Raw genomic sequence first — 15,197 nt, forward strand, 5'->3', positions numbered from 1 at the left:
CGATACATATTTGGTTAAACTCGTATCGGTGGTTGCTTCAAATTCACCAGTCGCAGACGGATTCGACAAGCGGCATGCGAACTGAACGGGCAGCCATTGAAGAAATGACAGGAAAAAACGTATTGCATGGGACAGGATATCATAATCAAGCAAAGGTGAACATATTTATTATGATTTATGCCTTGGTATTGCTAGTGTTGCGACTAAATTGATTTAAAGAACAAATACGGTGGTAATACTTTTGGTCACGCATTCGAAAGCTTGCGTGATTTGTGTCGTTTTTGTACGATTTTGAATAATTTTTTGACAAGTGCTTAATCATTTACCCAGACAAAACTTTAAATATTTTAAAAGTATCATCCTTCTACAGTTGAAATATATTTATCTCAAGGAATTCTGAGATAAGGCACATAGTGAAAATGACGATTCTTTTGACCGACCGACTTTCATTTCGCGTGAGAATAGTCTGGTTTTGTTTACCGTAAAATAATTAGATTAAACCAAAACTCTTGAAACTATGCTTATTTGGACAAGGAAGAGTCATGCAATAGACCGGTTGTATTTATTTTTTTCTGCGCGTGATGGTTTTGACATACGAATCGATTGAAAATGGTCAATTTTCAACCCAATTTGTACCCTCTCAATCGAGTCTAGACGAGTCTAGATGTCAAATCGAAAATTTCGTTTTTCTCAGAAAAATAAAACTATTTGAAGAAAAAAACAACATAACGTTTTTAGTTTTAATAAGGACTACCTTCATGCAGAAGATGAGCGAAATCCCTGTATTTTAAGAATTGCCGCAAAAAACAATTTTTGTTCGATTCTTCTACAAACTTGCTCTTAAGTTTTTTCAGCTCCCTCAGAATATCTGCTTCTTTCACAGCTCTGAAAAGGAATTTCTCTTTGCTAAGAGGGGGTTTAGAAACGTCATTGCTTGTTTTCGTAAATGCGTCATTTTATTTACATGCCCATTTTCTCTACTGAGGTACTTATAAAGCTAGCAATTTGTCCACCAAACTCACAGTCGGTGACCAACCATTCTCATAGATACGACGTTTTCAATTGACGAAAAAATCCTCTACGAGGACTATGGACACGGATGAGATACGAGATCTGCTTTGCACGGGCCATTTAATATCTGGAAAGTACATGCTGTTGTTTTCCACGATACAACTTTTCCTCTCTACTGCCACAATTCTGGAGAATGCGTTTATCCTAGCTGCGTTGCGCAAGGAGTCTTCTCTTCATAAACCATCGAAACTGCTGTACAGCTACCTCGCAATCACTGATCTTCTTGTTGGTCTTATCGTAGGGCCAGCCGCTGCTGTTCATTTTATGAACTGGACAATCGATTCATTCCAATCGATAGTCCTTTGTATATACTCTGCTGCCATCGGTTTAGCCAGTTTTACAATTTTGACTTCTGTGTCATTGCTAACGCTGACAGCAATAAGTGTGGACAGACTTCTCGCTCTGTCGTTGAGGCTGAGATACAGACAAGTAGTCACTTTGAGGCGAATCCGGACACTTGTTGTCTGTGCATGGATTCCCAGTATTGCTTATGCAATAATGTTGTTTTGGGACTATAGTATCGCGAAAATGTATGGGTACACTTTACAATCACTTTGCCTTTTGGTCTCCGCTTCTTGTTACTCGAAAATCTTCCTGACACTCCACCGCCATAAAACTGAAGTACAAGTCCATGTTCACCAAAGACAACCAAATGAACGTGTACCACTGAACATAAGGCGATACAGGAAAACCGTATGCACTGGAATATGGATCCTGAAAAAAAACACATATTATAGTTACAGCCATATTCACTAGCAATGGGCCCTTTCCACTTCTTCCAGCCCTTTGGGGAATATCAGGAGCTCTTGTATTCTTAAATTCGTCTTTAAACCCGCTTCTTTATTGCTGGAGGATCCGAGAAGTGAGGCAAGCAGTAAAGATGACAATAATGCAGGTGTTGTGTCTGTCGGATTAATAAGTTTAACGAGAATCATTTCATACTTAGGCCCCGCTGATATGAATACATTTTCGTGTCCTTCAATGTTTTTTTTGCCTACGCTAATCTTTTCTTGGGAACCGATGTATTTCCAAAACGCTTCCAAATGGTGAAGACTTTTGAACACACAGTCTTGTCGTTCAAAGGCAATATCGCATGGACTTTTAGCTTCACGATATCAAAGATATCATTTCCTTTAACATGTATTAGTCAAATATTCTAAAGGAGTGTGCATTATTTCATGTACGAAAATAAGGAAATAGATTCGGCAGCTTCTAAAATATTTTATGTATATTATGACATAAACGTAGAAACGTCAAAGAAAAGGCGGAACTTTACAATGATATTGTGTTCTCATAGTTGATTTTATAGCAGCTGCCAGTTCAAAAGCATTAGGTCTTATAAATAGCAGGTACGTAATGCGTATATGTCTCTTCGTCTTTTATGGACATTTAACTTGTTCATGAAAGAGCAGCATTTTATTGTTCTTGGAACAGTTTTGGTTCTTGTAAAACTGAGATGTTTTAATCTTCTAATCACTGATAGTTTTTTTTCTTTTAAGGCTTCGTTTAGTTTTTGGTGTAGTTTTAAACAAACAAACCAACAAATAAACGCCCCCCGATTATTCAATTAAGACTTGAGTTGCATGGGCAATTTGGATTGAAAATAGCCCTAGCAATGTTTCTATGGCTATTTCTACTTCTATGGAACAAGATTCGACTGTCTCCAGAACAAATGCATTGCAGATACCCGAAACAAGGATGCTGGCCAAACTGTTTCACCACAATGTAAACAGTTATTCACGCTTCTCTGACGTTCGCATTTCTTTTTAACATTCAATATGAAACTTGATATGTTCATGAAGCCAATTTCATCATACTATTATGGTAGCTGTAAAACTAAGAGCGTTCCCATAATGCGTAAAAAAGAAACGTCTACTGTTGCATTAAGATCAACAAAATTTGAAAAGGGGATTCGCTGTTTCTTTAGTGTAGACGATAGTAAAGACCCATCAAAAGGTTTTTTTTTAACAAAACGCATTAAAGAGGACAATTACAGGAAAATTCATAACCTGCTTGTGAATTACACGCACTATATCGCATGCACTTATCCTGCGCTTCGCAATTCGAGTACGATTATTAACTTTAAGGTAAGGAAGACAACTTTTAATGTTTGTTAACTTTGTATATACTTCTAGTTTAATGTCAAGATCGTCTGCTTTTTATTACAGCAGTTTTCAAAATTTGAATAGCTTTAATCGTTTTGTTTTATGTAAATTTGTACAAGACCCACAAGCTGAAAGCTTTGACTTTATCGTATATAAATAAAGGCTGTATCTATGTATTTATGTTTTGTGTTACGACTTTAATAACAGTTACTTTTACTTTGCCTTAAACTTTTCTTTTTTACTCAACAAAAATTAACGGAAATAAAGCAACAAAACAAAGCATTAATGCCGTTTGGGAATGAAGCCGAATTGAATTTTAACGCAGGTTTTATTTTTGTAGGTGAGCTGTCCCAACCCTTCACCTCCCCCACCCCTTCCCCTCCGATGTATATTCAAAACCGTCCAAAAGTATTTACGCCAATGTTAGTTTTCTTCCAATATATTCCTGGAATAGTCCCTCTTCTCTGTATTCTGAAGAATTGCGACAACCGAAAAAGATTGATGGCAAGATTGCGTAGCTGATAATTATGTTCCTTAATTGTGGAAGTTCTCTGCCTGCAGTGCAGGCGTTTTTTGTCAGAGACAAATATTAAATGAAATGAAAATAAGGAAGTATCGATTCTTGTTGTGTACCGATCTACCAAGTGGTTTTTAATTGGTCCAGTATCTACCTTAACTAATAGTGAAATAAAGATAGCGTGCCAAAAAGAGTCACGTTTTAGCGCGACGAACAAAACATCTCGACTTAAAACTTCTTTTCAACACGAAACATTTTTTTGGTATCGCACATAGTGACACCTTTTATATATCGAAAAGTCATTTCACAGGCACATAAACCATTGTTAAACTTACAACAGTTGTTTCATGCCGTTTCCGTTTTGTTTTGAAATTTTATTTCATGAACGTACAGTGAATCTTAATGCCCACATGAAAGCAATTTTTTTGGCAAACATTAAGAGATTTCCAGTCAAATTCGTCGTTTGCTTAAGGACGTTTGTCCGGTTGGATCTAAAATGACACCAGAAAAGCTAGAAAATCAGATATTCCGTTGACAGGGCCGTAAATAGTAAGAGGCAAGACGAGGCACTTGCCTCGTCTAGATTTTAACCCAGAATTGAAAACAAAATATTTTTGTTCAGTAAGTCCTGGAACAAGCTTCTTAGTGTCAGCGCGAGCAAGCCTGAAAATGTCAAATTCCTCGTGTCACAGAGGAAGACAGGCTCGGCAACCAGATTAAGTACGTAACAGCGGAAGATCAGTGCTGGCGACTAGAGGCAGCCTCATACAAATCAGTTCCTGAGCTAGTGTGTAATCACGAAGAGGCTGATACGCGTATGGTTCTCCATGCTCGTCACACGGCAGGCACGTGCATCATCCACTCTGAGGGCACTGATGTCTTTTTCCTAATGCTTGGCCATAGCCGACACCTTGAAAAGCTCTTCATAAATGGAAGGGAAGAGGTGCGAAGACCAGAATAGTGGACCTTTGTTAACAGTCTGTAAATGCAACTCGACCCAGGCATTGACAAGCACTCACTGCTTCTTGCAATTGAAAGCTATTATCGGCATACACCCTATCACATCCACTGAGAGCTGGTCATTAATTTATTCCATTTATTCTTCATCCGCAGTTCAAATATAGGATTTCATATATTTATATTTCATCTTCATCTTTCTCGGGTATATTACGAACCAATTTAATGACCAGCTCTCAGTTGGCTTGTTTGCTCAATTGGTTAGAGTTCGAGTCTCGGCAAGCCTGATTTTTTCAGGTTTATTTTCACAACTGCTTAAGTTGTGTTCATAACTGCGAGGATCTTCTCTCCATTTATTCTTCATCCGCAGTTCAAATATATGATTTCATATATTCATTATTTCAAAATATATTATGTCATTGAAACTACATTGTACTTATAAAATGTCGAATTTACATTCTTCTACATTTAACAACGTAACAGTGTTCCATTCAAGGTGAAAACTCGACGGCCGCTCGGGGCTTGCTGACTCTAGTCCCTTCAATGAAATTGTTAAGCAAGTTATAACTTGTGTAAATATACTGCAATTAACCGGAGTACAGTCAGTGAAGGTGTATAGACAGCAATATAAGCCTCAAGAAAAGGTACAGGCACCTGTATTTGTGTTGAATACGTATGCTTGAAGAACGAGCCGACCCCGTCATGACAAGTGGTGAACTGGAGAATTCTTGTGTAACAACCTTTATTTTGATCGATATTGCTTACAAAAAAAGGCCAAAAACGATTGTGTTGATTAGAAAGTGACTTAGAAGATAATAACCTTTGAGACTGAGGACATTTCAGTGTTTAAAGTAAATAGACAAAATGATTATTTCGCCAAAAGACGCAAAACCTGATTTTTGAGGCTCGTTCATCAAATTCCATAAAACATAAAAGAGCCCAAATCAATTGAAAAAATAGTTTACTGGTGTTACAAATGTCAGGCAGTGATAAGGATATTTTTTTATCTTGGTGTAAAACCGTAGGGCCCCGTCTCCTGCATCTTCAGTGTTATGGTCCGCAGGGGACGTAAAAGAACCCACACGCTTATCGCAAAGAGTAGGGCATGGAGTTCCCGGTGTTGTGGGCTGGTCTTGCCCATTGTGCTAAGTACTGTGAAATGCTCGGAGATATTAGCTGTATAAGCTACTCTTCAAATCCGAGGGTAAACAAAGTGATGATGATGATGATGATGATGATGATGATGATGATGATGAAGATGATGATGATGATGATGATGATGATGATGATGATGATGATGATGATGATGATGATGATGAAGATGATGATGATGATGATGATGATGATGAGGGTGCTTCGCTTCAATCTGAATACCATTTCATAAACCTATTCACATCACCATGTTACAATATTATCGCTCTTACTGCACGCAAAATAGAGCCATTTTTAGCGCGAAAAACAAAACTGTGCGACCAAAAACTGTTCTTTTAACGCTTTAAACCTTTTATTTTGACATCGCAAGTGTAAAGAATTCTTCTTCATATCGAAATATCGAAAAATATTTCATGGGCATTTAAACCACTGTTCGATGTAAAGTAAAGTAGTTTCCTCCTGTTTCCATTTTGTTGAAAGTTTAATTTGTTGCGCGTGCAGTGAATATTAATGCGCACTCCAAAGCTAAAAATATTCTTCTTTTTGACAAAAATTTAATGATTTGCTGTCAGTTTTCGTTTGCTTAAAAGTGATTGTCCATTATTCAACTTGACATACATATGCGTTTTACATTAAAGAGGAACAAAACAATTTCAGCAGAAGCTATCTCATAGAGAAAGTAACCATTTATTAGAACTAGCTTATTGACGGTCTCTGTTTGCATTTATCTTTAAAATCACTGTTGCTTTTGTTTAAATGTCGATATGTAATTGTGAAGAATTTTATTTTTGTTTAAACTATCGTTTTAAAAGACGATATGTTTGGCACGTTTTAACTTCGCAGGGTGATAAACACTGTGAAGTAATTATCTCCGCCTCTTTTAAATGACAACAATTTCCATGTCTATTTTCACGTTCCCTTACTTGAGGTAAACATGAAGACATATGGCTTGACAATGGACATTTTGGCTCGCCTTCAAGTTTAAATTTTTATTTTCTAAAAACCGTAACGCTGCAATTTGTACTTTCTGCTACATAGTCAAACATTTTTTAAGGTTAAAAAGCACCGAAAATTTCCTTGAGTGGTTAAATTAACACTTTATGGACTTAATTTCCCTAAAAGCCTCTGTGAAGACATTAGGAACGTCATTGTTTGTTTTCGTAAATGCGTCATTTTATTTACATGCCAACTTTTCTTTACTGAGGTACTTATAAAGCTAGCCAATTGTCCACCAAACTCACAGTCGGTGACAAACTATTCTCATCGATACGACGTTTTCAATTGACGAAAAAAACCTGTACGAGGACTATGGACACGGATGAGATACGAGATCTGCTTTGCACGGGCCATTTAATATCTGGAAAGTACATGCTGTTGTTTTCCACGATACAACTTTTCCTCTCTACTGCTACAATTCTGGAGAATGCGTTTATCCTAGCTGCGTTGCGCAAGGAGACTTATCTTCATAAACCATCGAAACTGCTGTACAGCTGCCTCGCAATCACTGATCTTCTTGTTGGTCTTATCGTAGGGCCAGCCGCTGCTGTTCATTTTATGAACTGGACAATCGATTCATTCCAATCGATAGTCCTTTGTATATACTCTGCTGCCATCGGTTTAGCCAGTTTTACAATTTTGACTTCTGTGTCATTGCTAACGCTGACAGCAATAAGTGTGGACAGACTTCTCGCTCTGTCGTTGAAGCTGCGATACAGACAAGTAGTCACTTTGAGGCGAATCCGGACACTTGTTGTCTGTGCATGGATTCCCAGTATTGCTTATGCAATAATGTTGTTTTGGGACTATAGTATCGCGAAAATGTATGGGTACACTTTACAATCACTTTGCCTTTTGGTCTCCGCTTCTTGTTACTCGAAAATCTTCCTGACACTCCACCGCCATAAAACTGAAGTACAAGTCCATGTTCACCAAAGACAACCAAATGAACGTCTACCACTGAACATAAGGCGATACAGGAAAACCGTATGCACTGGAATATGGATCCTGATGACATTAGTGGTTTGTTATCTACCACATATTATAGTTACAGCCATATTCACTAGCAATGGGCCCTTTCCACTTCTTCCAGCCCTTTGGGGAATATCAGGAGCTCTTGTATTCTTAAATTCGTCTTTAAACCCGCTTCTTTATTGCTGGAGGATCCGAGAAGTGAGGCAAGCAGTAAAGATGACAATAAGGCAGGTGTTGTGTCTGTCGGATTAATTAGTTTAACGAGAATCATTTCATACTTAACTAGGCCCCGCTGATACGAATACATTTTCGTGTCCTTCAATGGTTTTTTTTGCCTACGCTAATCTTTTCTTGGGAACCGATGTATTTCCAAAACGCTTCCAAATGGTGAAGACTTTTGAACACACAGTCTTGTCGTTCAAAGGCAATATCGCATGGACTTATAGCTTCACGATGTCAAAGATATCATTTCCTTTACATGTATTAGTCAAATATTCTAAAGGGGTGTGCATTATTTCATGTACGAAAATAAGGAAATAGGTTCGGCAGCTTCTAAAATTTTATGTATATTATGACATAAACGTAGAAACGTCAAAGAAAAGGCGGAACTTTACAACGATATTGTGTTCTCATAGTCGATTTTAAAGCAGCTGCCAGTTCAAAAGCATTAGGTCTTATAAATAGCAGGTACGTAATGCGTATATGTCTCTTCGTCTTTTATGGACATTTAACTTGTTTAATGAAAGAGCGGCATTTTATTGTTCTTGGAACAGTTTTTGTTCTTGTAAAACTGAGATGTTTTAATCTTATAATCACTGATAGTTTTTTTTTTTTTTTTTACTTTTAAGGCTTCGTTTAGTTTTTGGTGTAGTTTTAAACAAACAAACCAACAAATAAACGCCCCCCGATCATTCAATTAAGACTTGAGTTGCATGGGCAATTTGGATTGAAAACAGCCCTAGCAATGTTTCTATGGCTATTTCTACTTCTATGGAACAAGATTCGACTGTCTCCAGAACAAATCCATTTTGATAAATATGCGGTCAAAAGGTGCAAGACAAACATAAATATATCATAGTTAAAATAATCAGTTTATGTCTTACAACAATAATAATAATCTCGAGACAGAACAACTCATGGCCTAAAAACTAATGAAGAGTTTATTTATAAGAATATAGAGAATAGTTTTACGATCCTCTTATCGTTATGGTTTATATACAAAAGAGACGTCAAAAAATTCCGTGGATAAGTATTTGTCTTAACATCGATGCACTCAAATGGGTTGCTCACGTACGCAAATTTAAAACTTATGTGTGGTGGTGGTGTTTTTTTTATTTCTTGCCGTGTGCACAGTTTAAACAAATTTCAATGTACACTAAATCATTTCTATACAGTGTAATTATTCAGTGTAATACTGAGCTTCACTTAAGCAAAAAAATTGCTTGAACTACTTTTAAAAAATAGGAGTCAGTTTGTATTTGTGTTACTTGTGGAAGTTATATGCCTGCCGTGCACGCGTTTTTCGTCCAGAGACAAATATTAAATGAAATGAAAATAAGGAAGTATCAATTCTTGTTGTGTACTGATCTATCAAGTGGTTTTTAATTGGTTCAGTATCTACCTTAACAGACAGTGAAATAAAGATAGAAAATTAGACAGAACTTTGAGTGGCATTCTATTTTTCATTGATTTTCTATTAGAAATTGCTTTGCCTCTTTAGCCAATGATGTTTCCTTACAGCTTTAGTGCTTATCAAATTACTGATTGTTTTTTTTTTTTTTTTGCTTTTTTAAACAATCTACTCTTCCAAAATTCAAAGACAATAATGAGGATAAAAAGGAAAATTATCAGCTGAGTTCAAAAAGTGTCCGATATATATGTCGGGGAGACTGGGGAGAATCGATAATTTATGTCGTAGAAGATATGTCTTCTTCAGGTCAAAAGAGCCTAGAAAGCAAAACATAAATCGTTTTCTGCCCTCAAAAGGTGCTTTGGTTTAATCTGATTAGCACATGACATTTCATAAGCCAATTCACATAAGAATATTACAATATTAATTTTAAATACACGCGGCCAAATTGAAAACCGCCCTATTGAAAACACGCGCTTTGCGGGCCGCAAATGACTCCCAGCGGGCCGTTAATGCATTAACGGCCCTGCGGCTGATTGGTTCTCGGTTCATCATCCGATTAATTTTAACCAATCAGCGTCGCTAACGCGGGAAAACCATTCAGGTGCGTACGCGTACAGCAAGCTTTGAAGTTAGTGCAGTCTCGAACAGTTTCTCGCGAAGCAATCGTGTTCGGAAAGAAAACTCAAAGTGTATTTGTTGAATTGGGACAAAATGCAACCAAAAAAGTCGGATTTAGAAGCAAATGCACAAGGCGAAGAGACAAAGAGAGCAACTTCTTGTTGTATTGCGAGAAACGAAACATCGTTCACTTGAATTGTGTATCTCCGCTCAAGCTAATTTAGCTAAAGCAGTTGCAGGAATTTCACGCCGAAGTTCAATCGAAAAATGTAAGTTTGTAAAGTATTATTATCCATGAATCAACCCATTGCTTAATTATTGTTTTCAGAGACACCACAGCTTGCTCTTTTATACTACAACTACACAATAAGACATAGGCCTCAGTAGTTTCATGTAAAATTTTCATTGCGACGAAGTACTTGTACTGTGTTATTGAAAATGTTAACTTCATTAAAATTAATGTGTTGGTTATCTGGATGTTATTTGGCCTTGTATATTGATAATAATGATAATAAAATGACTTTTTTCGGGAATATTATTTATTTGCTCCCTTGTAGTGCCATTTGTGGCCCTTGCACTTCGCGCTCGGGCCACAAATGACACTACGCGGGCGCAAATAAACAATATTCCCTCAAAAAGCCATTTTATTCCCTTATAAACGCTTTTGCTGCTTGCCAAAAAGAACCACCTTTTAGCGAGTCCAACATCGCACTTAGTAAAATCATCGAAAAAAAAAAACATTCATTTCATGGGCACTTCAACCATGCGTAGTTCAATTTACAGTAAAGCAGTTTCTTGTCGTTTTCATTTTCTTTGAAAATTTAATTTGATGCACGTGCAATGAACATTGATGCGTACTCCAAATTAGCTAAAACACTTTTTGTTTTTGGCTAACATTTAATGATTTGCAGTCAGTTGTCGTTTGCTTTAAAGTAATTGTCCCTTATTCAAACTGACGTACACATACGTCCTACTTTAATAGGTAACATGATAATTTCAACAGAAGCTATCTCCGTTTATTAGAACCAGCTTATTTACGGCCTGTGTTTGCACTTATCTTTAAATGTTGCTTTTGTTTGATAAATGTCAAGATGGAATTATGAAGGATTTTTATTTTTGTTTGAACTATCGTTTTAAAAGACAATATGTTTAGCACGTATCTACCTCGCAGGGCGGTCAACAGTGTTAAGTAATTATCTCCGCCTCTTTTAGTTGACAAACGTTTCCATGTCCATTTTCACGTTCCCTTACTTGAGGTAAACATGAAGACATATGGCTTGACAATGGACAGTTTTAGCTCGCCCTCAAGTTTAAATTTATGTTTTCGAACGTTAACTATAATGTTCCATTTTGTACTTTCTGCTACGTGGTCAAACCTGTTTTTAGGTTTAAAGGCACCGAAAATTTCCTTGAGTGGTTAATTTACCTAAACGCCTGTGTTAAGCCATTAGGAACGCCATTGCTTGTCAGTTTCTTTAATGCGTCATTTTATTTACATGCCCACTTCCTCTACTGAGGAAGTTGGCAAATTGTCTACCAAACCGATCTTCTTGTTGGTCTTATCGTAGGGCCAGCCGCTGCTGTTCATTTTATGAACTGGACAATCGCTTCATTCCAATCGATAGTCCTTTGTATATACTCTGCTGCCATCGGTTTAGCCAGTTTTACAATTTTGACTTCTGTGTCATTGCTAACGTTGACAGCAATAAGTGTGGACAGACTTCTCGCTCTGTCTTTGAGGCTGAGATACAGACAAGTAGTAACTTTGAGGCGAATCCAGGCATTTGTTGTCTGTGCTTGGATTTCCGGCACTGCTTATGCAATAATGTTGTTTTGGGACAATCTTCCTGACACTCAACCGCCATACAACCGAAGTACAAGACCATATTCACCAAGGACAACCAAATAAAGGTGTACCACTGAACATTAGGCGATACAGAAAAACAGTATGAACTGGTTTATGGATCCTGATGACATTAGTGGTTTGTTATTTACCACATATTACAGTTACAGCCATATTCACTAGCAATGGCCGGCCCTTTTCACTTCTTCCAACCCTTTGGGGAATAACAGGAACTCTTGTTATCTTAAATTCGTCTTTAAACCCGCTTCTTTATTGCTGGAGGATCCGAGAGGTGAGGGAAGCAGTAAAGATGACAAGCAGGCAGATGTTGTGTCTGACATCAAGGGAGGTGTTGTGGATTAATTAGTTTAACGGGATTCATTTAATTACATAGCTTGGGCCTCGTCCACACGAATGCACTCGTTTAAGTGCTTTTCGATGCGTATTTGCCTAACGTCCACTTTAAGAATGGAAAACGCTAATCGTTTGATGGGAAACGGAGTATAACAAAAACGCTCTAAAGGCGAAGACTTTTGATTACGAAAACTTAATTACTTGAAATATATCTTACGCACTTTAGCACTCAATATCGCAGATGCGCTTTGCGATGTCGACAATATCATTTCCTTTAACATACATTAGTCAAAATATTCTTAAATGTCGTGCATTATCTCCAGACTGAGTAAGTGTGCCGCAGCCTTTAGTTGGTTTTGTTGTTATTTGGTTTTTGCGTAGAGAGGTGGTAATGTAAGGAAAGTAGCCTTGCTCCAAGCCGCTCGTTTCCCGTTGTGTCGATAGACTTATTTGAATAGATCGCTTACAAAAAAATTAATAAAAAATCGCGCGTTGAAGGTCACGCCGAATCTATTTGACTGAGTATGTTTAGCTTGCAAGGCGCATGAAATGGCTTGAAACGAGCGACGTGTGTCACTTGCATGAAATCAACTCTGTCAAACGTTTTCTGCGGCCTAAAAATGCATTTTTCGCCGCAAAAAATGCGAGGCAGACATGGGTTCGGCGATCTGGTCTCCTGGCAATCAAACGAGAGACATGGAGCAAGTCAATAAGACGAAAGGCGTACGCGGTTTTCAAAGAAAAGAAGGATTTCTGTTTCTAGAAAGCTTTTCAAAAATATCACATGTACATGGCAATGTTGTCTAGTGTTGTAATCCATCCATCAAGGAACAGAAAAAATATGCCAAGGTTTAACAGTCTACAGTTAATTTGACAGCTAACATAAAATAGGCAAGAGTTCACTTTGTGTTTTATTCCTTAATATTTATAACTGAGGAAGTAACAAGAAGCTTAAGATACCGTAATAAACAGAAATAAAAAGAAGAAAATGTGTAAAAAGTAACATGTTCGGCTAAATTTAATTGATTACCTAAATGCTAAGTAAATTGTTGCTTGAATTATATGAATGTTGCAATTTTTAGTTATTTTTTATGGAATACGAGCGTTTAAATAAAAAGTGTTATATAGCATCTAGTGAATTTTGTTCGTAATAGGCCATCCCAATAAAATGTTTCGTTTCCCATCGTCCCGTCTCTTGTAATGGTAGGTCGGTCGGTCGGGCAAAAAAAAAAAAAAAAAAAAAAAGAATGAACACTTTAAGGGGTCTGGGTTCATTTAAGAAGCCAGGAGATGCAGAACCGAAAGAGTTTGTTTCAGACGATCTCGCTGAGAATATTGAAACAATCGTTAATGCCCTTGGCACGAAACAGCCTTTAAAAACTTATTATCGATGCTAAGACATCACATCGTACCAATTATTGTTAATAAAACAAGATCGTGTGCTTGTAAATTAAAGTACTTGCCTCTTTGACTAGTGAATCTGGAATTTTTTTTACATTTCGAAAAAAAATGGGTCGGTCGGGCGAAAAAACTAGTTATAAGAAAAATGTATGCTGCTCACCCTGGGGATACAGTCTGTAGGAAGGGTCTTTTTGTTAGTTACCTCTGTCTATATCTTCTGCGTTGAGCTTCTGCCCCATCGCCCCTTCTTCGACCCCACCCCATTACCACCAAAACTTAAAACTGTCCTATACAAATATATTGTGTCATTGAAACTACATATGTAAAATGTAGTATTTACATTCTCCTACATTTAACAACCACCTATCAGATGGTATAGAAACCACCTCTAAAAATCTAAACAACTCACTTAATGTACAATTAATTTTTTCTATAAATTCAGTCCTACCAATGCAGATCGCCCTTCAATCCCAGGTTAAAAGAACCTTAGAACTTTTATTACTTTTTGCCATACATTCGGGTAAAGTAGGAAGCTCTTCACTTGAAAGCCATTATTTTTTGAACATACGGGCTGTAAAGGCCTGGACTTCAGTAACTCGTTATCATGTTTACTGTGAAGGCCTGGACTCAAGTGAAAAGGCGCTCGAAGAAAGAATACTGTTTTGTTTGGATTACAGTGGAGCAAGAAACTAAAAAGATTAATTTGGAAGCAACTCAAGTAAGGGCCGTAGAGGCCATAAAAACAAAACAAAGAAGAGAAAAGCAAGTAAGTAAAAAAACATAAAGATTTTGGGCCCTTGTTTGAGACTTGAAATCTACAGTTTAGGTCTTCTTAGAAAAATGCCATCACGTGGACTTATCCTAATTTTAACTCCAGGTCCAAAACAATCGAGTAAGAAAGTTTTACATGAGCCTTTAAAAGTGACGATTTTGGGTTCCTTAATTGAGTTGAAATACCACTACGTAGATAAAAACTTATTTTCACTCCAAATCCAGCAGAACCGGCCACTTTGAGACTCGAAATCCGCAGTTTAGTTCTTTTTGGAAAAATGTCATCACGTGGATTTATCCTAATTTTCCCTCCAGGTCCAAAAGAATCGAATGACAAAGTCCTGCATGAGCCACTTGAAATGACAATTTTTGGCCCTTGTGTTGAAAAACCACCACGAAGATTAAAGCTTATTTTCTCTCCAGATCCAGCAAAAATGGTCAGTTTGAAACTTGAAATCCACAGATTGGGTCTTTTGGGAAATCCGCCATTACGTGGGTTTATCCTAATTTTCACTTCAGGTCCAAAAGAATCGAATAGAAGAAAGTATTACATGAGCAACTGAAAATGACGACTTTGGGCCCTTGTGTTGAAATACCACCACGTAGATTAAAGCTTATTTTCACTCCAGATCCAGCAAAACCGGCGAGTCTGAGACTTGAAATCCACAGTTTAGGTATTTTTGGAAGAATGCCATCACATGGATTCATCTTAGTTTTCACTCCGGGTCCAAAAGAATCGAATTAGAAAGCGCTTCATGAGCCACTGAAAATTACTATTTTCGGCCACTGTGTTGAAATACCACC

General features: G+C 37.3%; 1 protein-coding gene and 1 pseudogene across 1 annotated transcript; both read left to right on the forward strand.

The window, feature by feature from the left end:
* Positions 1-1,089: 1,089 nt before the first annotated feature.
* On the forward strand, positions 1,090-1,987 carry LOC144628533 (melanocortin receptor 4-like; annotated as a pseudogene).
* Positions 1,988-7,110: 5,123 nt separating this feature from the next.
* On the forward strand, positions 7,111-8,025 carry LOC144628532 (melanocortin receptor 4-like). The gene has a single exon (XM_078486649.1). It carries the CDS (start codon positions 7,111-7,113, stop codon positions 8,023-8,025), a length of 915 nt encoding a protein of 304 aa, XP_078342775.1.
* Positions 8,026-15,197: the final 7,172 nt, after the last annotated feature.

The sequence above is a fragment of the Oculina patagonica genome, chromosome 10 (assembly GCF_052425735.1).
Source record: "Oculina patagonica isolate OP01 chromosome 10, crgOcupat, whole genome shotgun sequence".
NCBI lineage: Eukaryota > Metazoa > Cnidaria > Anthozoa > Scleractinia > Oculinidae > Oculina > Oculina patagonica.

Bases quoted from the DNA above. Each gene is read 5' to 3' on its own strand.
- LOC144628532 (XM_078486649.1), top strand. From the start codon at position 7,111: ATGGACACGGATGAGATACGAGATCTGCTTTGCACGGGCCATTTAATA.